The 27,863-nt window shown below is 42.0% G+C and overlaps 1 protein-coding gene across 2 annotated transcripts in view; it reads right to left on the bottom strand.

The window, feature by feature from the left end:
- Positions 1-27,863, bottom strand: part of LOC140408621 (lipopolysaccharide-responsive and beige-like anchor protein) — a 1,704,725-nt gene that overhangs the window by 1,542,759 nt on the left and 134,103 nt on the right. For both annotated transcript variants that reach the window (XM_072496077.1, XM_072496078.1), the window contains exons 8-13: positions 23,286-23,432; positions 19,374-19,571; positions 18,638-18,771; positions 12,134-12,242; positions 7,110-7,262; positions 2,439-2,607 (exon numbers count right to left, since the gene is read on the bottom strand). In XM_072496077.1, coding sequence (XP_072352178.1) covers positions 2,439-2,607; positions 7,110-7,262; positions 12,134-12,242; positions 18,638-18,771; positions 19,374-19,571; positions 23,286-23,432 — 910 coding nt within the window. The remainder of the gene's footprint in view (positions 1-2,438; positions 2,608-7,109; positions 7,263-12,133; positions 12,243-18,637; positions 18,772-19,373; positions 19,572-23,285; positions 23,433-27,863) is intronic.

Here is a 27,863-nt window from a genome sequence, read left to right as displayed (position 1 = left end):
AATACAGGAGATTTTTGCTCACCTAGAAAATAGGAGTTATAGCTTGAAGAAGAAGAGCTTCGACAGAGTTTCAAACTCAGGACTTATGTATGCTCGAAAGAGGTGCTGTGGTGATCTTTCACAGATCAAGGAGTAATCCAAGAGAAGGAGAGGGGCACTGTGAGACCTGAAAACTTAAGTTGAGTGGCATTAATAAGGTAAGCAGGGAGGTAATTGCTTGATTAGTTTTACAGTTTCCATTTGTGAAAACCAACCACCTCTGTACAAGAAAGTGGGGACACAGAAAGCCTATTGCCAGGTAGCCTAACACCTGCCATCAGCAAATACTAGAATCCATTATTAAGGAAGCAGTAGCGGGACATTTAGAGCAATATAAAATAGAATCAACATGGTTATGTGAAAGCTTGGCCATGGAAATCTTGTTTGCCGAATGTATTGAGTTCTTTGAGAATGTGATGAGCACGGTGGACAAAAGGGAACCAGATATATTCTGTTGGATCTATAAATGACATTCGATAAGGTGCCACATCAAAGATTACTGTACAAAATAAGACCACATGGTAAATTCTAACTATTGGACAGCAAAGGGGATCAGAGTTGCGGTCTCAACTATTCGGAATCTATATCAATAATTTAGAAGGGATGGACTGGTGCATCCATCTTTAATGGGCCAACATTCCTCAATACCACTCTTTCTTTCAATATATTTAAAGAACCATTTGCTGCAATTCCTTTTTGTACCTGACTACTTTCTGTGTAACCCCTTGTTGGTTTTCATAGCCCTCGTTGGTTGTTATAGCTTTCCAAGTCCACTGGCTTTCAACTCCGCCTTGAATTTGTGTAAGCTTTGTCTTTCAGTTTGATACGGTCTCTTACCTCATTTATTAATCGTGGTTAATGGCACAAGTGAAGTATTTGCCTCTTTGTTAACTGCACAAGTGAAGTATTTGCCTCTGAGGTCTGCACTTGTTTTGTATTGACCTCTTGCCAAGTAACAAAGTGCAGAATCAAAGAGTCAGAGTCATTGCAGCAGAGGAGGTGGCCATACAGTCCATTGCCCTCTGCGGAGCAATCAAATCAGTCCAATTCCTGCGCTCTAGCCCCATAGCCCAGGAAGTTTATTTACCTCAAGTGCCCATCCAATTTCCTTTCAAAATCATTGATAGTCTCTGCTTCCATTACCCTCACAGATCAATACTACTCTATTTTTAAAAGAAGATAAGGTGTCCTCCAATATGCGTCCTTGTGCCATCAGCCAATGGAAACCGCTTTTCTGTGTCTACTTTACCTAAACCTAAAAATCTTGCATATCTCCATCAGCCTCCTCTGTTCCAAGGAAAACAACCTCAACCCAACGTTGCAGCTAAATTCCCTCATCTCTGCAACCATTATGTTAAATCTCCTCTTGACTCTCTAAGGGATCCGTCCTGAAGTGTGATCAGAACTGGACATTACTGCAGTTGAACGCCTAAGCAGAGTTTTACTAAGGTTAACAAACATGCTTTTGTACTCGACTCTCGATGTATGAAGCCCAATGTTCCTGATGCATTGCATCCTAGCCTCTCAATATGCCCTGCTACTTTGAAAGATGTATGCCATGAACCCCCAGGACTTCCTGTCCCTGTACACTCTTTAACATTGTGTCATTTAGTCCATATTGCCTCAGTCCTTTCTTCCAAAATGCACCATCACCTCACACTACTAAATTCCCACCTACCACTTGTCTGCACATTCTGCTTACCAGTGTCCTGTTGCAGTCGATCTGCTAGCCCAAGTCCTGTTACAGTTGATACTTCCCACAATTTACCTATTAACAGTTCAGCCCAGTTTACAATGATCAATTTATTTTTCATCCCTTTAATGTTTGCCTTAAATTTAAAACCTTAGGTTTGTAAGCAGGAAAAAGAGTCCGAAACGAAGGTTTTAAATCAATCATTTTACATTAACTACTTGTAAGATGCTTCCTTAATGAAGCTGCTGCTTACGCAGTTCTGAAATGGCCTGTTTTGAGCACTCAGACCAGCAGTTAAGATATCCCTGCACTGTACAATAAATTTAAACATCAAATTCAGCTGGCCTCAATATCAAAAAAGGTAACCTTATGTGCTTCCTTCTTCAATAAACGTTAAATAAATTCCAACCAAATTTACTTTTTGCGAAAGTAATAGTTTTCAATATACTGGAAACTTTTCTTCAACTATTCCTTGCCAGGGCCCCCAAACAAGATTTGTTTCTCTTTACAGTGCTCTGAATTTCTGGTTGCACCTGTGCTGAATTGACTTCACAGATTAGCAAATTCAGTGGTGCTGAATCAGATAGGTTGCCTCAGATGCACTACTTACATCACTGTTCATGCGTAATAACTAGAGGAGGCAGAAAAAAATAAACGACCACAATGTAAACTTTTATCTGATTAATCATAGAAAGTCTTTGCTTACCTAGGCCTTTGGGAACAACACCACTGCGATCTTGAGGATTCACTACCCAGTAATAGTATTTCAAAGTGTGCATTATCTGCAACACAGTACCAACTCTTCGGACTGCATTATAAATAGTGGCTGTACTAATAAACTCGGTGGATAAGTAGGTGTAGAGCTGCAGCTGAACCTAGGTTAAAGTAAATAGGAAGGAAAACCTATTAGATGTGTGACCATGACCAACAAAGGATTCTACAATCAAGAACTCAACTGTTGAGTGCATTGTAAAATACTTTCAATTGGTGAGCTGAAACACCCATAAGGAACTCAAAGACATTTGCAGCACAGTCCAGTTCAGAGAAAAATGAGTGTCCAAAGAATACCAAAATACATAGTTCTTTTTTATGAACTTTCCTTTGTCTGTTTTACAAAGTTCATAAATAAAATGTTATCACTGCCATATTTCTCCATGGTTTTGTGAACTTGGGTCACCCCAACAACATAATTAATTAACAGAGCCTTCCCTCCAGCTTCCAGTCCTTCCTAAATGTCATGAATCTCTCAATATTCAAGACCCAATCTATATTATCCTGCAGCATCGTCTCTGTAAGAAGAAAAAGATCATCGCTTTTAACAAGGAGGGCTTCCACTAGTACACCTGTTCCTGTTGGGCACTTTAGTGATCAATTCAAAGTCGGAAAGATCCGAGAACAAATTTTGCCTGCTTTTTCTGGCCAGGGAAAGTTCTGTGCCAAAACAAAATGAAAGAACAGGAAGAGGTATCTGGCATTTTGTACGCAACGATCTTTAACAGTCAAGAGTGGTTTTTGTCTTGATAGCTGGCTGCCTCGTGGCTCAGTTGGTTAAATCAGTCCTTCAGACATTGTTGACTTGGTAGTTCACACCCAGGATGACAGGAAAGAAACCACAATTATTCTTGGTTGCCCAGGGTAGGCAGAAGAAAAATCCGGTAGGTTAACTGCTCCTTGTGCGCTTCCAGCAAGAATCACTGGAGAGTGATGCCATGTAGATGTTTACTGTAGTGAATATTAGAAAGAGAATCGTTTGAAGATGCTGAGTTATGCTTGGCAGCTGAGACATGAGCCTGTTTCAGGGGATGACCACAAACTGTACAGCAACAATGGGTCAATGCTTAAGAAAGCAAGAGTTTAAAAAATTGGAGCAGGAGTGGTCCATATTCTACCTTATGCTGTTTCACATTGAGCTGTTCTACCATTCAATAAGATTATGACTAATTGCCAATTTCAACTCCATTTTCCCACCAGACTCCAATATTCCAAAATGCCCTTGGAATCAAATACACTACTTATTAACCTCAGTCTTGAATATACTCAACAACTGTTCATTCATCACCCTCCAGGATAGAGAATTCCAAACATTCTCTCCCTCAATGTCAACAAAATGAAGGAGATTGTCATCGACTTCAGGAAGCGTAGTGGAGAACATGCCCCTGTCTACATCAATGAGATCAAAGTAGAAAGGGCCGAGAGCTTCAAGTTTTTAAGGTGTCCAGGTCACCAACAACCTGTCCTGGTCCCCCCAAGCCGACACTATAGTTAAGAAAGCCCACCAACTACTCTACTTTCTCAGAAGACTAAGGAAATTTGGCATGTCCCCTACGACTCCCACCAACCTCTACAGATGCACCATAGAAAGCATTCTTTCTGGTTGTATCACAGCTTGATATGGATCCTGCTCTGCCCAAGACCGCAGGAAATTACAAAAGATTATGAATGTAGCCCAATCCATCACGCAAACCAGCCTCCCATCCATCAACTCGGTCTACAATTCCCGCTGCCTCGGAAAGGCTGCCCGCATAATTAAGGACCCCACGCACGCCGGACATACTCTCTTCCACCTTCTTCAGTCAGGAAAAAGATACCAAAGTTTGAGGTCACATACCAACCGACTCGAGAACAGCTTCTTCCCTACTGCCATCAGACTTTTGAATGGACCTACCTCGTATTAAGTTGATCTTTTCTCTACACCTTGCTAAAGTTGTAACATTATATTCTGCAGCCGCTCCTTCCTTCCCTATGTACGGTATGCATTGTTTGTACAGCAAGAAACAATACTTTTCACTGTATACTAATACATGTGACAATAATAAATCAAATCAAAAAAAACATTCACAACCTGAGACAAGAAATTTATTTGCATCGCTGTCTCAAATGGCATACCCCTAATACCCATCCCTAGTCCTAGATGCTCCAACCCAGGGAAATAGCATCTTAGCATATAATCTGACAAGCATTAAGAATTTTGTTTCAATAAATTCACCTGTCATTCTTCTAAATCCAGAGAGTATTGACCCATTCTTCTCATCATAGGACAACCCTCTCATCCTATAAATCAATCCAAAGAATCTTAGTTGCACCCCTTCCTTAGGAATGGACATCAAAATTGATCACAGTACTCCTGTTGTGGTCTTACTCCAAAGTCCTGCACATAATTACAGTAGGGTTCCTTTACTCCTGTAATTTAACCCCTTGCAATAAAGTCCAACATAACACTCGTCCTAATTGCTTACTCTACGTGTATATTAACTTGGTGCATCATGTATGAGGACACTCAAATCCTCCAGAAAACCAACTAATAAGTTCCCTAAACTTTAAAAAAAAAATTGTTTCCCTATTCTACCCACCAAAGTAATGACCGCACATTTCCAAACATTATACTCCATGTGCCACCTTCTTGCATATTTAATCTGTCCATATATATTTATAGGCTGTGGTCTCACAGCTTACTTTCTTACTTAGTTTTGCATTGCCAGCAAGCTTGGATACTTTAATATAGATTACAGATAGCCAAGGCCTCAACTTGAATACATTTGCAACCTTCCAATCCACTGGGATCTTGCCAGAATCAAAGGAATTATTTTGAAGATCACAAACAATGTGCGGGATTTGCCGATCAATCTGCCACGTGTTTTTCCGCAGTGGAGGCGGCCCACCAGCAGGTGTTACTGACCCCACCATTTTTCCCAGTGACTGCACCCCTTGACGCCGGGAAACCCCTGCGCCGGCCTGAGACCCTAATATCCCACTGGTGTGAACAGCCGGCATGTGCCCAATGTATCCACCATCTCCGCAGCTCTTTTAGAGCACCAGACATGAAGCTATGAGGTCCAGGAGATTTGTCGGCTTTTGGTCACAAATTTCTTCAATTCTTTATCTTTACTAATAGTAATTAATTTAAGTTCCTCACTTGCATTAAATCCTTGGTTCCCTACTATTTTTATGTTTTCAGTGTTGTTACATACGAGGGAGGGTTTAATTTAAACTGCACTGATTTCTTCTCGGAGTACCCACCTGCAACTAATGAGTTTTGATTTTAATTTCCCCCTTTATAAGCAGTGGCATATTTCTCAACTCAGTTTTGATGTAATCCAATTTCTATCAATAATCTCACAGCAAACTCGAGATAAGGTGAACTAAGAGGGTTAGCTTGTTCATGCACAGTCAAAACGTGGGGAATCGCTACATAGTCCCCTGTGAATTCATTACAAAAATTAGAAAGAAAGATTTACAGACTGAAGACCACAGAACAAAGAATTTTTGTTTAACTTGGGTCCAGAACCGAAGTCCATAGCCCTCCCTCAGAAGTCAGCAGACTGTAAACTGATGTTGGAGATGCCTTCCATGATAAGATAGGTATGTAGAGAATTAGTCTTGCATGAAATGGTATAAGAGAGGATAGGGTTCAAGCATTCAAACCCAAATAGAGATCCTTTTCAGTGCTGCTGCCTGGTCGATGGAAGATGGCAGACTGATTTACAGTATAAGTGGTTGTCCCAGTTTTTTTTTTTTGGGGGGGGGGGGGGGGGGGGGTCTTATCACATGACTCCCACCTCTCCATTCTAGCTTTGACAAGTGTGCATTTCCCTTTGAGATTGTTACTCTTCCAATCATTAAGTTCAAAAGAAGGTTGTCAGCCCCTTTGTCTCAGCAAGCTAGTAGACTCTGGTTCTACTAATATCTCTTCAGAGATAGCAAGGTGCAAAATTTCTTCTTTAAAGCCAGATTAGCTCTTCTCCTTCAATGGTCACCGCCAGACATGGCATGTCATTTTCAAAGGTCCAGTTTTAAACTTTTAGGGATTAGCCGTATATATATTATCGATACAGCAGTGGAGGGTAGGTCAGTAAATATATTCAAGGCTGAGTTAGATTGATTTTTGATTGGCAAAGGTGTCATGGGAGCAGGCAGGAAAATGGAGTTCAGGACATAAGTAGGCTTGAGGGGTGGCCGACACCTATTTCTTACATTCTTATGTATGGGAAGTTTTTATGTATGGCAAACATAAATATATCTACATTTTAAAAGTTTTCATAAAGCAATATACTCAAAAGATTAACATGCATAATTAAATTTAACTCTTCTTTGGTTGAAATGTCAAATGAATCCAGTTCAATTCAATAAAGAGAACGGTTATTTCACCTGCATCCAAACTGTATCAAAGAAAATGCAGCCATTTTAATGCAACCTTTACTTGAGTTGTAGGCATAGTTAAGTTAAATTGAAAGAGCTATTTGTTCTTAGCATTTTGAGGTTAATGGTGTAAATTGTACTCAACTACACTTAGTTATAAATTTTGGAGCGGTATATTGGCGATATTGTAAAATTTAAATATATCTACATTTAAAAAAAGAAAAATAAATAAAACGCTCACCTTGGCTGGAGCATGGATCCATATAGCAGGATTCAAAAGAATGTGATCACATAACTGTTTGAGCAGAGGGCCACCATTCTGCAAGTTACTCAAATACTTGGCAAAAGCCAAGCACAGTTCCAATACAACTCTGGTGATATGAACTTTGGAAGACTGCAGAAAAACATGGATTTCAGATATTGAACATGTCTCAGTTTTTAAACAATTTATACATATGTATACATTTCCACATGCAATAGATTGTTTCATTCTTACATCCAATTTATTAACAAAAACAGCAAGTGAGGCTTCACCACAAGGAATGTTCTATTTCCACAATTGGCTTGAGAACACAGGCTATAGTGCACTTCTATATATTCATACATTACACTCCTTTCAAGAAGAATTAGTCACTCCTTGAAGAATTATGAATAAATTGGCATCTGAGTTTGCATGCTTAAGAAAAGTGAACACAAAAGGCCACTTCGGCCTGAATTTCAATCACAAACATCTTGAAATAAATGCATTGCTTTCATTTTTCAATTACCCTTAACACTTCAAGAATCATATGTCTTTCAAAAATATGGACAACAATTTCTAATGAAGTCACTCAAGCTGCAAAAATTTAACATACATGTTTTGTCAAGATTAGACCTTTAATTTTGGAAAAATACAACATATCCAAATAATGGTTCCTTGATTAGTGCAATATTTGATGAGAAATGAACTCAAAACTGAATACATCACAACTGAGCAGAACTAGCCTGGTAACTGCTGCCCAATTTAGCCTGCTGGTAGTAAATTTAATTAGCCATAAAACAGCACAGTAGGTACAATGCACTGCTAGCCACACAAGGTCGCTGACTTAGGTAACTTGTGGAGTTCATATATAATCACCCCAAATGTTCACTATGCTTCAATTTTCAGCTAGACCACTAGATGGAGTATCCTACCAAAGGAAAACATTACAACAAGAATACTTAGCCTGCAGTAAATAAATTGAGTGTGGAAGCACAGTGTGCCAAACACAAAGCATTGAGGTACGAGTGCTAAATTGGTCATTTTATGTCAGTGCGAATTTGCTGCAGGGAGGCAGGAGGTGCTGCATTTACACATTTTTTTCAGTGTCCTGTAGCTGGTGAGTGTTCAAAGGCATTAAATAGATGAGCAAGTAGCTAATTGGCTAGTGAGAAATTTTAAGATTTTATCTTCCTAAATAGGGGCAACAGTTTAAGTCAGGGCCGGGAAGTATGAATTAAATTCATACACCATAACTAGTTAAGCTACTTCATATGTACAGGCTGGTTTAGGGACCATGAAGGCACCAATGGAGGAGTCCCAGCCCTAGAAATTGTCCAGCTGGTTTGATGTTCTAGCAGCTTACATGGGTGAGAGCAGAGACTGAAGGGAGGATGGGAAAACTAACCAAGCACCATGGTGCAGGGAGTCTTTCAAGAGGTGGGGAGTAAAAAAGGAATGTAATTCTAATAGGGAATAATGCAGTTCGGAGGATAGGTACTGTTCTCTGCAGCGAAGAGCACGAGACCCAAAGGTTGTATTGCCTGTTTGGTTTTAAGGGTAAGGGTACGCTTATCTGAGGAAGGACGTTCTTGCTATGGAGAGTGCAGCAGACTAATTCCTGGGATGGCAGGACTGTCATGTGAGGAGAGACTAAGTCAGTTAGGATTATATTCATTGGAGTGCAGAAGAGTGAGACGGGATCTCATACTCACTTACAAAATTCTGACAGGATTAGACAGGGTAGATTCAGAATAAATGATCCCGATGGTGGAGGAGTCCAGAAATAAGAGTCATATTTTGAGGACTTTTAGGACTGAGGTGAGGTGAAATTTTTTCACCCAGAGAGTAGTGAATTGAGGAATTCACTCCCACAGGAAGTAGTTGAGGCCAAAACGTGTAATTTCATGAAGGAATTAGATATAGCTCTTGGGGCTAAAAGGATCGGGGTATTGAACTTGATGATCAGCCATGATCATAATGAATGGCAGAGCAGGCCTGAAGGGCCGACTGGCCTCCTCCGGTTTCTATTTTCTATGTATGTTTCTATCTCCTCAGGCTGGAGAGGAACTTGGGAGTGGGAGGAGAAGGATCTAGTTGTTATGGTCCATGTGGATACCAATGACATAGGTACAGCTAAGAAAGAGAATCTGCTAATGAGCATGAGCAGCGAGGGACTAAATTATAAAGCAAAAGTCACAATCGCTGGTTCACTATCTGAACCACGAACAAATTAGCATAGGGCAAATAAGATCAACAACTTGAATACATGGCTCAAAGATTGGTGTGGGAGAAATGGGTTTGATTCGTGGGGCAGAGTCATCTGGGGAAAGAAGTTGTACTGTTGGCAACGTCTTCACCTGAACTGTACTGGAACTAATGCCCTAGAAAATTGTATAACTAGGGCTGTAGAGAGAGTTTAAACAAAATAGTTGGGGGAGAGGGGGGGCATCATTTCAGGAGAGATTTGGAAAGTCAAAGAGAAAGGACAAAACTAGCAGTCACCCCAGGACCAGATGGGATGTATCCGATGATGCTGAAGGAAGTAAGGGCACGAGCTGTGGAGGTACGATCCATAATCTTCCAATCCTCCTGATGTGGAGGGTGGTGCCAGAGAACTGGAGAATTGCAAATATTACAAGCTTGTTTAAAAAACTGTAATGGTTAAACCCAGCAACTAAGCACCATCAGTTTAACCTTGGTGGTGGGGAAGTTTTAGAACCAAAATCCAGGGCAGCAGTAAATTATGGAGTGCCAGCGTGCATGTTAAGGGCCAATCATGTTTCACTAATTTGATTGAGATTTTTGAGGTAATGAGATGGTTCATGAGGGTATTGTGATTGATGCGTATATGGACTTCCAAAAGGAGTGTGGTGAAGTGTCATTTAATGGAGTTGCCAGTAAAGTTGAACTCCTGAGAAAAAAGGGAAAGTGGCAGCATGGATATGAAGGTGGCTGAATGACAGGAAACAGCAGTGAATGGTTGGTTTTTGGACTAGAGTAATGTTATACAGTTGGTTTTCAAGTGGTCGGTACAAAAACCACTGTTTTAAACGGTATATTAATGACCTAGGCTTGGATTTATAGGGCACAATTGCAAAATTTATGAATGACACAAAATTTGCAGTGTTATGTACTGTGACGTGGGTAGCGATGGACCTGAAGAGGACACAGGCTGGTATTATGACTAGACATCTGGAAAATTACATTTAATGCAGAGAAGTATAATATGATAGGTTTTGATAGGATGAATGAGAGGCAATATAAAACAAAAGGAAAAACAAAAACAAAAGGACGGGATGGTGGCACAATGGTTAGCACTGCTGCCTCACAGCTCCAAGATCCCGGGTTCAATTCCAGCCTCGGGTGACAGTATGGAGTTTGCACTTTCTCCCCGTCTGTGCGGGTTTCCTCCGGGTGCTCCCACAGTCTAAAGGTGTGCAGGTTAGGTGGATTGGCTCTGTTAAATTGTTGTTAAAGGTTAGGTGGGGTTACTGGGATGGGGTGGAGGCGTGGGCTTAACTAGGGTGCTCTTTCCAAGGGCCGGTGCAGACTCGATGGACAGAATGGCCTCCTTCGCCACTGCAAATGCTATGATTCTATGAAAGCACTGTGCAGGCTAGTATTATGGGAATTTATAACCAGAAAGGGACAAAATGTATAAACATCAGAGTACAAATAAGTTCAGAGTAGAGAAATGGTCAAAAAGTCATATTTAAAGACTTTTTCTGAATGCATGTAGCATTCCTAACAGGAGGAATTAGTGGATAGCACAAACAGAAATAAATTAGTATATGATAGCCGTAAGAAGTCTTACAGCACCAGGTTAAAGTCCAACAGGTTTGTTTCGAATCACTAGCTTTTGAAGCACAGCTCCTTCATCAGATGAGTTCCAAAAGCTAGTGATTCGAAACAAACCTGTTGTACTTTAACCTGGTGTTGTAAAACTTCTTACTGTGCCCACCCCATTCCTACGACAGCATCTCCATATCATGTATATGATAGCCATTACAGAGAAATGGTTGTAAAGTGACCAGGGCTCAGACATGAATATTCAAGAGTATTTGCATTTCTGAATAATAGGAAGAAAAGAAAAGGAGGTGGGGTGCTCAGTTCATAATTGATTAAATCAATACAGTAGTGAGAAATGTTCAGAGGATCTTGGTTCAGAGGATCAAAATGTAGAATCAGTTTGGATGGAGATACGAAATAGCGACAAAACAAAGGTGGATGTAGTTTATCGGTCCCCACAGTAGCCACATTGTAGGAAGAGGTACAAATCCAGAAATAAAAGGGGCTTTATGGAGGGTGCTGCAATAATTGTGGCAGATTTAATTGTCGCATCTGTCCTCTCAGGAATACATGAAAATCATATGGCACTATTCAAAAGGGAGTACAGAGTTCATCTGGCTCTTGGCCAACATTTATCCCTCAATCAACACCAGAAAAACAATGATCTGGCCATTTATCTCTGGGATATTGTGCACAAACGTGCTTACATCACAACATTGATTATAATTCAAAAGAAATTCACTGGCAGTGAAGCACTTTGGGATGGCGTGAAAATGTGAATGGTCTATACAAATGCAAGTTGGTTCTTATTTACATGCGAGAGAAATATCAAAGCAGCTCATTATTGCACCAAATCGGTACAGTATTATAAGTTGGTTCAGCAAGCCAAATTTTGAAAGCTGCAGATTTGGTTTGACTTTTTTTTTAAACCCATTCTGCCCCAAATAACGAAACAACGAGGACTTGGAGTATGCATATTAGTCATCGGCTTTAATCTTTTAATGACGCTACCTTCCACTTTAAATTGTAAGACTTTACAAAACACTAAGATAGCTTAAAAATTAGGCCTTAAAATGAGGTTATGGTGTTTTATTAAAATAATTCTGTGTAAAATAATTATATGTTCAATAAGACAATGTACTTAATAGTCCATTCCTCAAGTTAATTTGGGTTTAATTCTATTAAGTTGGTTATTTAAAACAGTGCACCATAAGCTATATTATTGCAATATTTACCTTTTCAAGGCTAAACCCAATGACAAGAAAGCCCTTAGAAGAGAGTATTTGCTCTTGCATAGCCACTGAGTTCTTCAGTAATTCCATAATAAATGCCAACAATGTGGAACTAAAAGACAGACAAAAAAAATGAAGGCATTAATATTTTCAACATATCTGAGTTAATTTGGCACTTACAGCTCACGTTAACTCATTTGATGTTCCTCTGATACAATTAACCAAAGAACAATTAACCAAAGAACTAGATCACATATGGTTACTGTGGGAAGGAAGCATCTGTTACGAATGCAGGATTTTAATATATTATAAACATTTGGCAATTTAAGGGTTAACAAGCCTGGGAGTGTGTTTGCCTGACATCATGTTTTTAAAAATAATCTTGTTTTGCAAGACCAGAAAGCTTTTAAGAGCCAGAGGTGAAATTGACCAGAGTAATGTGTTTTCAGCCTGGGCTAAAGCAATGTTGTTTGACTAGGGAGAGTCCCTGGGAGTGGGTGTTTGCAGCCTGGGCAGTTAACTTGCTTTAAGCTTGGCGAGATGCTGTGATTGCTGGATGGAGCTTTCTCCAAGGAGAGTTGGGTGAACATAAGAACTAGGAACAGGAGTAGGCTATCTGGCCCCTCGAGCCTGCTCCGCCATTTAATGAGATCATGGCTGATCTTTGTGGACTCAGCTCCACTCTCCGGCCCGTACACCATATCCCCGAATCCTTTTATTCTTTAGAAAGGTATCTATCTTTTTCTTAAAAACGTTTAAAGAAGGAGCCTCAACTGCTTCACTGGGCAAGGAATTCCAGAGATTCACAACCCTTTGGATGAAGAAGTTCCTCCTAAACTCGGTCCTAAATCTACTTCCCCTTATTTTGAGGCTATGCCCCCTAGTTCTGCTTTCCCCGACCAGTGGAAACAACCTGCCCGCATCTATCCTATCTATTCCCTTCATAATTTTATATGTTTCAATAAGATCCCCCCCACATCTTTCTAAACTCCAATGAGTACAGTCCCAGTCTACTCAACATCTCGTCATAATCTAATCCCCTCAACTCTGGGATCAACCTAGTGAATCTCCTCTTTCTGAATGGAGTTTTGATCTAGCTACCCTTTTAGACCACACACACAGCCTATTGCTCTCACAGGAGGATGTTGTTTTTAAAAAGAATAATAGAATTAAAAGCTGTGCAGACTTGTCTGAGGACAAGGGGAAAGCTGAAATAAACCAGTTGGAGCAGCTTTTTGAAGGCATCCAGCCAGAGGTTCTAACAGGTGCCAAATCCGTTCTGGGAAGCCGGTATTAACCTGTGCCATTGGGATGTGGGATGGATTGAGAGCTGTAAGAATAGAGATAGTAATTCAGGGTATTATATTTACTGTATTAAGTAGTATTGTTTCAGGGGTAATTGAGCTATTTTCCGGGTGTGATATTGTGTTAATAATTAAGTTTTGTTTTAAAATACCAAATCCCTATTTCTTTGTGCAATCACTCCTGGAGCAAAGTATTCTTTCCACAGTCTTACAAAAATAAAATAAAATAATGGGGTTTCGGTCCATTAACCTAGCCACTATTGGGGTCTGGTCTGGGATCAAAATACATCACGTGCTGCAAAAGGGAATTTCTGGAGAAACAACTATTCTTTGCTTCGTGATTGCGGAGAGGGAACGTTCAAAGAAAAACAGTGTGGAAGAAACAAATCTATGGGGAAATAGTGCAAGAATCTAATAAGAATGCAAAGAACAAGCCTATGGGGAAATGGTGAGAGATGAAAACAGACAAAAGTGGAAGAAACGGCAACAGAGTGGCAGACAGACTATGAGTGGAGAGTGCAAGCCATCTGAATGCAGAAATAGAAGAAATCAAAACTGATACCATTGCTGTGGAGCAAGCAGATGGGTGGGTGATAGGTACAGGTTAATTTTTTCATTAAAGTCTTCATTTTTCAGTGTTCGAATTCATTAGATAGTGGTTTCCCCCAAAAATGGTTCATAAACATAATTTCAAATGTCTTTAATCAACTGTTCACGAGTCCACTATCTCAGTTTTTTCCACAGGTCAGTTTCTTAGAATTTGCGGATTAGTGCTACAGAGTCTTAGACTTCAATTTTTTTTTTAATAAACAGTTCAGTGTCAAGTGCTTTACTGATCTTATTAGATAGAGGTTATTGGGTTGATCACAATGGCAAGCCAGCTGGGAACCGTTGCAAGCATTCTATTCTATGTGGGAATTCCAGGACACTTCATGTGTACTAGATAGGCGCATGTGCAGGAAGTGCCACCAATTGCAAAATCTCCAGTGCAATGATTCAGAGTTTGAGGAGCCATTCATCAAACTAATCACAGCCTTTACTCAGTTTTTAGTTTTAAATACCAGGGAGGATGCGGACTCCTTGGAGGAATGCAGTAAACCAAAACCAAACCCCTGGCACCATGGGAGATGTGAATGTGCCACGGAAATCTTGTAGAAGGAGTAGAAATACAGTAGGCGCAGAAAATCTGATAGTCAGTGGCATGAAGAGGAGTTTCTGTAACTGTTAACATAATTCCCTCGTGCTAGGATATCAATGAGTTTGAACAAGGTATTCTGCAAGGAGAAGGTGAACAGCCAGAAGTCAGGATCCATATTGAAGCCAATGATAAGAAAAGAAAGTGTTCAGGCCTGTCAGTCACAGTTTCAGGAGCTAGGATAGACTGAAAAACAGAACTTCATAGGTAGTAATCTCAAGATTACTTTCAGTCATCACTTCTCGGCTTTTTGGCTAAGATTTAGCGTGAGGCCAGGTGTAATGCCTGGATCTGATATGTCGCTCTTGTGGGGGCCATGAATTGGATTCAATTTGAATTGGTTTTTGGAGCAGGTAAGGAGCTGGATTAGGGGTTTGCCCTTGTCCACACTGAGCTTTGGCTTTGTAACTCTGATAAAGGAATAAAAAAAGGTTACTCTCAGTCCCATGTGCCGGCAAGTACAGAAAATCCCGAAGGGCAATTCAAATCTTCTAATATTACTACTCAATTGTTGTTGCATGCTGTTGGAACTTCTGACATTAGTTTATTCTTCTTTGAGAATTCAAAAGTGTGTTTCAGCTCTCCCTTGCATCACATTCAGAGAAATGAAGTAGAGCAAGTAGCGTACAGCAGTTGGGGATAATTCAGGTGACAGTGACCACAACATAATCTGGATGCAAGTAATTATGGAGCGACCAGAGAATATCCACAGTAAAAAGGTCAATTAGGGAAGAGCTAATTTCAATGAATTAAAAAGGGAACTAGCACAGACAGATTTGAAAAAGCAACTTCAGGGTAAAGCTGTAACAAAACAATTGGGGGCATTCTTCAGGCAGTCTTTAGGTAAAATATAAGCATACCACTTTGAAGGGAAAAGGTACAGTATGCAGAACTAATGCACCCTGGATTGCAAAAGAAATAAAGTTAAAATTAAAATAAAATGATGAGGTTTTGATGAATATTAGGTACAAGATTAATAACCAGGGAAATTACAGGAGGGAATTGAAAATGTTAATACATTAGGTAAAGAGACGTAATGAGAAACAAATGATGGGTAACAATAAATTAAATTTCAACATTTTATAATGTTTGGGTCCAATGAGGAGCCAAAAAGAAATCCTTGTGCACAAGCAGAAGACAAGGCAGGAGTATTAACTGAGCACTTTGCATCTGTCTTCGCAAATGAAGTGAAATTTACACTAAAAGAAAGGGAAGTTATAGATGAGTTACAAATAGATAGAAAAGATCTACTAAAAAGAGTAGTATTGCTGAAAATGGGTAAGTCACATACAATCAGAGAATGGTTGCAGGCCATTCAGCCTATTGTGTCTGCAAGAGAAATTCATCTAAGTAATTTCCCCATAGCCTTGCAAATTTTTCTTCTTCAGATAATGATCCAATTTACTTTTGAAAGTCATGATTGAAACTGACTCTACCACACACTCAAGCAGTGCATTCCAGATCCAAATGACTCATTCTATAACAAAGCTTTTCCTCATGTTGTCATTGCTTCTTTTGCTAATCACCTTGAATTTACATCTTCTGGTTCACAATCCTTCCATCAATTAGGATGATTCCCCTTGATCTACTCTGCCAGACTCCTCATGATGTTGTGTAACTCAGTCAAATCTCCTCTCAACCCTCTCTTTTCTCAGCAGAACAGTCCCAGCTTCTCCAAATATCTCTGTAACTGAAGTTCCTCATCCGGGGACCATTCTTGTACATGTTTTCTGCACCCTCTTGTATGCCTTCACATCATACCCAATGTCTAGTGTCCAAAATAGTGCACAATATTCCAGTTGAGGCCAAGCCAGTTTTTCTACAAATTCTCTAATTTCTGTGCATTTGTACCCTACGGGCCTATTTATAAAGCCCTGGCTTCTATATGCCAAATTATTCTAAATGTTTCCCTACCAAAGTTACACTGACTGGCTTGTAATTGCTGGGCCTATCCTTACACCCTTTTTTGAACAGGGATGTAAACATTTGCATTTCTCCAGTCCTCTAATGTGTCGCTAAGAATTGCTGGAAAATTATGGTCAGTTCCTCCACAATTTCCATACTCACTTCACTCAGTATTCTTGTGTTAGGGCTCCCCTATGCGAATTCCAATAATTTGCAATTTGCAAGACTGTGAGGGAAGATTACTAATCCACAGGAGTGATAACACTGACCAATAGGTATCTTTTATGTTAAAACAAACTTTAACTTAAACACAGAATCAACCACATCAGCAACACAGTAATAGCTTTCCAATTAACACAGTTAAAACAGGTTTTAAATAAAACTAACTCCCTATCTACACCTGCCACTATATACTCAAATTAAGAAACCCAATACATTTTAAATGCCACTTATAAATACAGTTAACAAATCAGGGATACTTGCTTCTCTGTGCATACCTTTGGAGACATACACTTTCAGGAACAACCTGAAAATCCTTTTTGGCAGACTCATTATCCTATGGCAAACTGCAAAACTACAGACAGAGCTGGCTACTCCCATTAATTACATAATCTGTATCCCAAGCAAAAGGAATCCTCCAGTCTCCTCCCACTGAGATGTCCCATGACCTGCTTAGCTAGGACTAAACACAACCCTTCAAACTATCTACACCCCAGAGAAACAATATTCCATTAGCCATCTATATGCAAATAAAAATAATAGTTAAAATTATTTATTACTTCATCGTTACGACCCCTTAATCACAGCTTTAGCAGACATACCTCCTGAATGCATCTGAACCCAGGGTTCTTAAATAACATTACTACAAAAAAGCATAACATATAATATATAACAATTTTCCTACATTCACACCTCTCCCCTTAAAAAAATGAAGCAACAATATGAAAAGATGGCTTCATTTTCCAAAGCCTTTGCAACTTTAAACACTGATTACTAAACACGATTACCCAATGATACATATCTCGTAATTTTTATGCATGCAGATTTAAAGATCAGTACAGTCCATTTCAGTCTTTCTTTCCCAACTTTGAACGTTCCATTCTTCTTGCATCTCAAAGTCATGGCAAAGCATCTGCAATTAAGTTTGCTCTTCCTGCTACTCATATAATTTTCAAGTTAAATGGTTGTAGCAATAAACTCCATTTAAACAGTCTTGCATTTGATCTTTAAATTTCACCAGAAACCTCAATGGATTATGTTCTGTATAGGCGATAGTCTTTGATGAATTTTTTTTTTTTTTTAAAGATATTTTATTCTGAACATAAACAATAACAGCAAAACAACATCCCAACAAAACATTAAGTTAACGGTTTGTACATCCCTCCCGGCGATGAACAGCTCCTCAAATATCGTCATGAACGGCCTCAACCATGCCTCAAGGCCCTCTTCTGAGCCCCTTACGGCAAATTTTATCTTCTAATTTTCTCCAACCAGAGAAACTCATCAGTCAAGCTGCAACTCCCGGTGGTGTAAGTGACCTCCAATTCAGCCGCTGGATAATCAGAGAGACGAAGGCCACAGCATCGGCCCCCTTCCCCTCCAGCAGCTCCTTCACCTCCGAAACCCCAACGATCGTCAACGTGGGATCCAGCTTCACCTCAGACACCGTCATCCTCAATAGGGTCCCAAACACCACATCCCAGTAGCTCTTCAACCTCTCACATCCCCAAAACATGTGAACATGATTGGCCAGCCCCCGCCCACAGTGAGAATTTTTAATTCAGAAATTGGCAAGATCTCAAAGATTCTAGCAAAATGGAGGAAACAAATTTCACAATTTAAAAAAAATTTTTTTTTTTAAAAAGCGAGTTGAACAGGTAATCAAAGATGTGAAATTTACTGGATTAAAGATTAAAAAGTGGGGACATGGGATTAAACACAGCTGCTCTTTCAAAGAACCAACAAGGTATGATGAGCCAAATGACGTCTTGTGCGTCAAGTGTACTGAATTCCCTATTAAATTTGTTAATATATCCACAGGGTCCTACGGGTAATGAATAATCAATCCCTGAGTAGGCCGCAAAATGCCTCAAATTCGCTTACCATACAGTGCTGTCAACTTGATCGGAAGAATGCTGATTATAATCAAGCTGTGCAAACAACGGGAAAAGCACCTGGACACCACCAATGGAATGTATCGCACTTTGTACAGAATGTGTTACAACAGCTTTGACATCCTATTAAAGAAGTTTAAAATTAAAAACTATCAAATATTAACTGTATACTTGTATTTTTACCCAAATATTTTGGAAATGGGAGGGGGAAAAATTTGAATATATCTAGATTTTCTTAAAACTTGATAAAACATTAAAAACAAAACTAATTATTATACTTTGACCAGAATGAAAAATCTTGTAATTCATTTTAAAGTTGAGCTTATTATCCTAAATTTCTAGCTCCAATATGGCCTGTCACAGTTCAACAAAATCCTCAAGTGACAATCTTGCATCTAAATATTTTTTTCACAGAAATAGATCATTTGACCAAATTAAAAGCTAAATCTTAATTTAGCAATACACATACCAGTATTTCAAGTAGAAATAAAATAAAAATCAAAGTTGTAGAGGTGATGATAGTACCTTTAAAATTCACACGCAAGAAGTTTGCCATACACCCAAATTGTCTTATTTCCTCAATTATGACATTTTGCCACAGAAAAAAATTTGTATATAAAATTCCCCAACTTTTGTATTTTTCAGCTAATTATCTATTTTACCAACACAAAAAATGCTTACTGCACTCTTACTGGTACAATGCAGCTAAAGAATTTGGCTTTTACCTGAAGCATTAGAGCATGTGGAGAATGAACAAAAATAGATGGATTATCCTTCGGGGAGGATTCTAGACAGAGCTGAGCATCTGTAGCCTTTGGATTGTATGTGAATGCAATGTTACTAGACAGCTTGCCATCATAGAGCAGTGATTTGTGGTGCTCAGCAAGGAGGAGGTCACTTTCGGCCTTGAATTTGAAAGTACCCTAGAAAAAGAGAAATTACAATTCAGTAAGACATAGATCAACTCATTTCCCACAGCTTAACAAGGCTTGAAAGCTAGACTGTCTGGTATTGAGTGAAATCCAATACATTGGATTTCTTACATTTACCTGTAATGTTACGAAAATGTCCTGAAAACGCTTGCCAAATTCCAAATTTGGTCTAAAATACCACTGGCATATTATTGAAAGCTCAATTAGGTTTCCTGGGGTGAAACAATGGTATTGCACAGGGTTATTTATGTACTTAATGCAGAAAACAAGAAACAGAGACAGATGAAATATAATGGGGGAAATGGAAGTTGCCCACTTTGGCAGGAAGGATAGAAGAGCGCTATATAATTTAAATAGAGCGAGATTTCAGAAATCTGTAATACACAGATCTGCGTGCCCTGGTACCTGAATCACAAAAATGTATGCAGTACAGCTGCTGTTTATGAAAACAAATGGAATGTCATCCTTTATTTCAAGAGGAATGGAACTTGCAAGGAAGGATGTTTTGTTAAGTTGCATAGGTGAGATCACATCTGGAGTACTCTGTAGTTTTGGTCTCCTTCTTAATGGAAGGATATAAATACAATAGAAGCTGTTTAGTGAAGGTTCATTCGACTGATACCTAGAATTGGGGGTGGGTTTATCTTAGGAGGGAAGGTTGGGCGTGCTGGGTCTGTATCAATTGGAGTTTATAAGACAGAGAGGTAATCTTATTAACCAGGTAAGATCCCGAGAGGGTTTGAAAGGGTGGATGCTGAAAGAATTTTTCCCTTTATGAGAAACTAGAACTAGGGGACACTGTTTAATAACGTTTCAAAAATGAGAGGTCACCCATTTAAAACTGATGAGAATATTTTTTTTTGTCTCAGACGGTGGGGTCATGAATCTTTGGAACTCTCTTCCCCCAAGAGGGGTGGAAGCAGAGTCACTGAATATTGTTCTCGACTAAAAGGAGAGTCAAAGGTTATTGGAGGTAAGCAGAATATGGAGCTGGTGCCACATCAGATCAGCCATGATCTTACTGACTGGCGGAACAGGCTTGAGGAGCCAAATACCCTACTCCTGTTCCTAACTTGTAAGTACACATGAGGCATGTTACTAGAAGATACAGTTCAATTCTACTTAACTGTGAACACAAGATTCAAGTAGGCCACTCTACGGCACTTTCATAAAACCAATGTGCAATTGTCACAGATGCCAATGTGTCCACAAAAGTCAGTTGTTTTACTCGCACAATATTACATAGAATTAACAGCGCACAATTAAGCCATTCAAACCAACAGGTCTTTACTGGTGTTTTTGCATCACTTGAGTGTCCTTATTTAAACTCACCCCAGCGCCAGATCATGCAATTATCTTTCATGTATTTATCTAACTTGGCCTTAAATGCCTCTTAAAACGCTATTTGCATCATTCCCTCAACATAGTCACAAATTCTCTATTCTCACATTTCTCACATTCTGAGTCAGAAATTTCACTTGTATTTCTTACTGGATTCATTAGCGACTATCTTCTCATGATGATCTCTGGTTTTGGACTCCCACACAAGTGGAAAAATCTTCTTTAAAGAATTTTCTCCTAAAATCTTTCCCACTCTATCCCTCTTTCCTTTGTGACACTCTTTAAACAGTACCTCTATGACCAAACTTTTGGTCATCTGCCCTAAAATCTCCTTATGTACTGCTGATGCCCACATCCAAACCATGTAAATGGCGATCAGTTTTCCCACCACCCATCCCTGTGAAACATCATTACCCGCCTTTACCCGTCTGATTAACTACTGTTAACCTCCAATCTTTACTCTTTTGAGGCAATTTGTTGTCCATTCTGGTAATTGTGCCCTAACTCCACATGTTCTGACCTCTGCTAAGAATCGCCCATGTGGTACCTTATCAAAAGTCTTTTGAAAGCCCATGTACATTTGATCTACTTTCATCTCCTCTTTCTGCTACTACTTCAAATAATTCAATAAAGTTGGTCTAGAATATCCTCCTCTTTGAAATCCATGTTGGCTTATGTCTTGTTAGTCATTTATTAGTCACATAAAAAATAGACATGTTTTGTCAAAGCATTTTGCTTTGCACTCATCAGGCCATTTCACAAGAATACCAAATATAAAGGGAACAATTTACACTGAATGAAAACAGTGTATTGATTGGTTGGTAAGTGGATTCGGATTGTAGAGACTTTGCCATAGAGAATGCAGTAGATGGTGACTTACAGTTAACTGGAAAGCATTGTTTGAAATTTAACCAGGTAGCTTAACTGATAGGGACCCCTGAGGAATGAACCAGCAAATAGCTGTCATTTATTTTGTTTAGCTGAAACAGGTGCAATGTGTGTTATTTCCGCCTGCAAAGAACAGAGCCTGGTGTATTAATATATATATAGCTTCCAAAATGTACAAATGCACCATATTGCAAGCCTGACTGACAATCTTAAATTGGTTGTCAGTGTAATTCTTAGTACATTGGAAGTTATTTAGCAAATGCTGTCCAATCATGAAATCATATCTCAAGTTGATCACTGTTTTGAGTTTTGCAGGCACGGGCTGGTTGGATACAGACTGTATCTTGCCTATTGCGAATTGCGGAAAGAACATGCCATTTCATACGATCAACCAGTATTTGGGACATACCGAGCATCATACTTTCACTGAAATTCATATATCACACTACTCATGTGTGTGACAGCCTGAACAACTTTTTGGATAGATGGCAGCATCCTGTTAATGGTGAATACTAGCAGCATGAAACAGCTAGGTACATCTGTTGCTTAAAGTTTTGAGATAATCGGAGGTAGACTGGACACTTTACAGGGTCAAAAGTGATGGCCTGAAATCCACTGAGTGTGTGCGATATACAGCACAAAATGATCTCATCAGGATAGCCATTTGATGCGCCCTATTTTAACATCAAGTTTGCGTGGTTAGCAAATGCTTGGGCCCTATTTACAAGGTTGCTGATCAGACCAATCTTATAGTGCATGGAACTGCAAGAATCCCAACGCCAGTGAAGACAGGCTTGCAGTAGACCATGATAGAGAGCCTCCATCACGACTTCTCAACCAGAACACCAAGAAAAGGAGTTTGTTTGACTGCTCCATTTCAAAGGCGAATTTAAGTGCAAGATGGAGTCCATTAAGGCATGGAAGAAAATATTATAAATTATTTTCCTTTACATTTCGCACTCTTGCAAATTATCCTAACAAGTGCAAGATGAAAGCTTTCACATAAAAATGGCTCGTTTTTCAGCAATACTTGATTAAATTCGCAGTTTCAAAATGTTCTATTACACCGTTATGCAATATTTTGCACAACATTTTTTGAATCTATATGACATAACTAGGGTACAAGACCAGTGGCTTTTGTTACTCAATCTGTGTGACAGCACCCATGAATTCACATTAATATTTTGTCTTATGAACATGTCTAAATTTGATTGCGAGGACTCCAAGTACAGCATGTGTGCTACCATATAAAGTATCCATGATGCACCTTATTAACTGCCTTTAATTTAGAGAATACTAAAAATTGTCACGTCACAAGAAATAGTCTTATGTTACAGCTATTAATCAGAATTAAGGGCTGCAATTGATTTGAATTCCACAGTAACCACTTATTTAAAGGCAACCAAGTTAGTGACTCACATCTCACAAAAGCAAAAATGTCAGTTATCTTCAAACTATATCCTTGCGTTAGAGTACCTTATATCCAGGGCCAAGTTGATATATTGCAAATATCTGTGCTGCATTTAGAGCTTCAGCAAAGACATAAACTGCTCCAAGTTGCCCACAGAATACCCGATTCGCATCTGCTGTTTCTGACGATCCCAGGAAACATTTGTCAAATGTCTAAAAGTATAAACAAATGTAATCATTAAGTTATTGTGTGCACATTAGACAGCTTTTTAAGTCAAGTTTTACATTTCGTAACAAGGTGATATTTACAAAAAGGTGGTTTTAGCATTTGATAAGCGACATTAAGACATTGCTCCCATAATCTCTCCCACTTCCCCAATATGAAGGCAGAACAACCCCCCCCCCCGCCCCGCCCATCCACACTTTTTTTTTTTTAAAATAATTTTTATTAAGGTTTTCATAAAATATCAATAACAAAATGAAGGAGGAACCCAACAGGGTTAAGTACAAAACACAGTCTAGAAAAGCATGCCCCCTCCCCCCTGTACATAAATAATAAGTTAACATTAACACCCCGACTTAACACAGCAGGTATATACACCCCCTCAGACCCTCCAGTGTAAGTAACAAAAACAAGAATAAAGTACCCCCCCCCCCCACCCCGAGTTGCTGCTGCCATTGACCAATGTCTACCGTTCTGCCAGGAAGTCTAAGAACAGTTGCCACCGCCTAAAGAACCCTTGTACCGACCCTCTCAAGGCGAATTCCACCCTCTCCAACTTAATAAACCCCGCCATATCATTGATCCAGGATTCCACGCTTGGGGGCCTCGCATCCTCCCACTGAAGAAGAATCCTTCGCCGGGCTACCAGGGACGCAAAGGCCAGAATACCGGCCTCTTTCGCCTCCTGCACTCCCGGCTCCTCTGCCACCCCAAATATTGCGAGCCCCCAGCCCACTTTGACCCTGGATCCTACCACCCTCGACACCGTCCTCGCCACGCCCTTCCAAAATTCCTCCAGCGCTGGGCTGGGCAGAACATATGGGTGTGATTTGCTGGGCTCCCTGAGCATCTAACACACCTGTCCTCTCCCCCAAAGAACCGGCTCATCCTTGTCCCGGTCATGTGTGCCCTGTGCAGTACCTTAAACTGTATGAGGCTGAGCCTCGCACACAAAGAGAAAGAGTTCACCCTCCCTAGGGCATCTGCCCACGTCCCTTCCTCAATCTCCTCTCCCAACTCCTCCTCCCACTTACCTTTCACCTCCACCACCGAGGCCTCCTCCTCCATCACCTGGTAAGTTTCCGAGATCTTCCCCACTCCCACCCTCCCCCCTCAGAGAGCACCCTGTCCTATACTGTGTGTGGCAGCAGCCGTGGGAATTCCACCACCTGCTGCCTGGCAAACGCCCTTACCTGCAAGTATCTGAAGGTGTTCCCCGGGGGGAGCACATACTTCTCCTCCAGCTCACCCAGGCTTGCGAACTTCCCGTCCACAAACAGGTCCCCCAACTTTCGTATCCCTGCCCTGTGCCACCCCGAAAACCCTCCATCTGTTCTCCCTGGGACGAACCGGTGGTTCCCCCGTATTGGGGTCCACGCTGAGGCCCCAACTTCTCCCCCTGTGCCACCTCCACTGCCCCCAGATTTTGAGGGCAGCCGACACCACTGGGCTCGTGGTATACTGCCTTGGAGGGAGCAGCAGCGGCACCTTTGCCAGCACCCCCAGACTCGTACCCACACAAGACGCCGTCTCCAGCCTCTTCCATGCAGCCCCCTCCCACTCCATCACCCACTTGCGCACCATCGTCGCATTGGTGGCCCAGTAGTACCCACAGAGGTTGGGCAGCGCCAGCCCCCCCATCTCTACTCCGCTCCAGGAACACCCGTCTCACCCACAGAGTCCCTCGCGTGCACACAAACCCCATTATACTCCTGTTAACCCGCCTAAAAAAGGCCTTCGGGATAAACACGGGAAGGCACTGGAACAGGAACAAAAACCTTGGGAGCACCGTCATTTTGACTGACTGCACCCTACCCGCCAAGGACAGCGGCAACGCGTCCCACCTCTTGAACTTCTCCTCCATTTGCTCCACCGGCCTTGTGAAATTAAGCCTATGCAGGGCATCCCAGCTCCTGGCCACCTGTACCCCCAAATACCTGAAGCTCCTCTCCGCCCTTTTTAGTGGGAGCTCGCCAATCCCCCTCTCCTGGTCCACTGGGTGAACCACGAACAGCTCGCTCTTCCCCATGTTGAGCTTGTAGCTCGAAAAAAAAACAAATTCCCTAAGGATCCTCATTACCTCCGGCATTCTCCCCAGCGGGTCCGCCACATATAGCAGCAAGTCGTCCGAATAAAGCGACACCCTATGCTCCTCCCCACCCCGCACCAACCCCCTCCAGTTCCTAGACTCCCTCAGTGCAATAGCCAGGGGTTCAATCGCCAGTGCAAAGAGCAGGGGGCACAGGGGACACCCCTGTCTCGTCCCTCGGTGCAACCTAAAGTACTCGGGCCTCCTCCTGTTTGTGGCCACACTTGCCATCGGGACCTCATACAACAGCCTAACCCACCTGACAAACCCCTCTCCAAACCCAAACCTCTTCAGCACCTCCCACAGGTACCCCCACTCTACCCTATCGAAGGCTTTCTCAGCGTCCATCACCACCACTATCGCCGCCTCCCCCTCCCTCGCTGGCATCATGATAACGTTCAAAAGCCTCCGCACATTCACGTTCAACTGCCTCACGAACCCAGTCTGGTCTTCGTGGATGATCTGTGGCACACAATCCTCAATTCTCGTGGCGAAGACCTTCGCCAGCACCTTGGCATCTACATTAGCAACGAAATCGGTCTGTAAGATCCACACTGCAGGGGATCCTTGTCCCGCTTCAGAATCAAGGAGATCAGTGCCCGGGACATCGTCGGGGGCCTCCCCTCCCTTGCCTCATTGAAGGTCCTAGCAACGGGCCCAACAGGTCCATATATTTTTTATAGAATTCGACCGGGAAACCGTCCGGCCCTGGTGCCTTCCCCGCCTGCATGCTTCCTATCCCTTTGGCCAGCTCCTCCAGCCCAATCGGGGCCCCCAATCCCGCCACCAGTCCCTCCTCCATCTTCGCAAACCTCAATTGGTCCAGGAAGCGGCCCATCCCTCCCTCCTCCCGTGGGGGCTCGGATCGGTACAAATCCTCATAAAAGTCTCTGAAGACCCCATTGATGCCAACCCCACTCCGCACCACACTCCCTCCACTGTCGTTAACTCCCCCGATCTCCCTAGCTGCGTCCCGCTTCCGAAGCTGATGCGCCAGCATCCGGCTTGCCTTTTCCCCATACTCGTAAATCGCCCCCTGGGCCTTCCACCACTGCACCTCCGCTTTCCTGGTGGTCACCAGGTCGAATTCAGCCTGGAGGCTGCACCTCTTCCTCAACAATCCTTCCTCGGGCACGGCCGCATACCTCCTGTCTACCCTCGCCATCTCCCCCACCAGCCTCTTCCCCCCCCGCTCCCTCCTCTCCTTGTGGGTCCTAATGCAGACCAGCTCTCCCCTAACCACCGCCTTCAGCACCTCCCATACCATCCCCACTCGGACCTCCCCGTTATCGCTGGTCTCCAGGTACCTCACTATACTTCCTTGGACCCGCTCGCTCACCTTCTCGTCCGCCAACAGCCCCACCTCCAAGCGCCACAACGGACGCTGGTCCCTCTCCTCCCCCAGCTCTAGGTCTACCCAATGCGGGGCGTGGTCCGAAATGGCTATCGCCGAGTACTCGGTATCCTCTACTCGCGCTATCAGCGCCCTGCTCAAAATAAAAAAGTCGATTCGGGAATAAGCCTTATGGACATGTGAGAAGAATGAAATTTCCCTAGCCCCCGGTCTTGCAAATCTCCAAGGGTCCACCCCGCCCATCTGGTCCATAAACCCCCTCAGCACTCTAGCCGCCACCAGCTTCCTACCCGTCCTAGACCTGGAGCGATCCAGTGCCGGATCCAGCACCGTGTTAAAGACTCCCCCCATTATCAGACCCCCCACTTCCAAGTCTGGGATCTGACCCAACATATGCCGCATAAAATCCGCATCGTCCCAGTTCGGGGCAAACACATTGACCAGTACCACCCTCTCTCCTTGCAACTTACCACTTACCATTACGTACCTACCGCCATTGTCTGCCACAATGTTCGACGCCTCGAATGACACCTTCTTTCCCACCAAGATTGCCACTTCTCAATTTTTGGCCTCCAGTCCCGGATGAAACACCTGACCTACCCACCCTTTCGCAATCTTACCTGGTCTGCCACCTTCAGGTGTGTCTCCTGGAGCATAACCACATCCGCCTTGAGCCCCTTCAGGTGCGTGAACACGCTTAACCGGCCCATTCAGTCCCCTTACATTCCAGGTTATCAGCCGGATCAGGGGACTACCTGCCCCCTCCCCCGCCGACTAGCCGTAACCCCTCCTCGGCCAGCCATGCGCCCGCACCCCACGCCCGGCCCATTCCCCACGGCGGCAGACCCCCGTCTCGAGCCCCCCAACTCGCTCCAGCTCCCCCTTGACTATAGCAGCAGCAACTCGATTTCTCCCCCCCTCCTAGGACCCATCCTAGCTGATTTACTCCCCCCATTGCACTTCCGCAAGTCAGCTGAC

This window comes from Scyliorhinus torazame, chromosome 3, assembly GCF_047496885.1.
Source record: "Scyliorhinus torazame isolate Kashiwa2021f chromosome 3, sScyTor2.1, whole genome shotgun sequence".
NCBI lineage: Eukaryota > Metazoa > Chordata > Chondrichthyes > Carcharhiniformes > Scyliorhinidae > Scyliorhinus > Scyliorhinus torazame.
The sequence above is the reverse complement of the archived record's forward strand: the minus strand, read 5'-3'. Positions and strand labels throughout refer to the sequence as shown.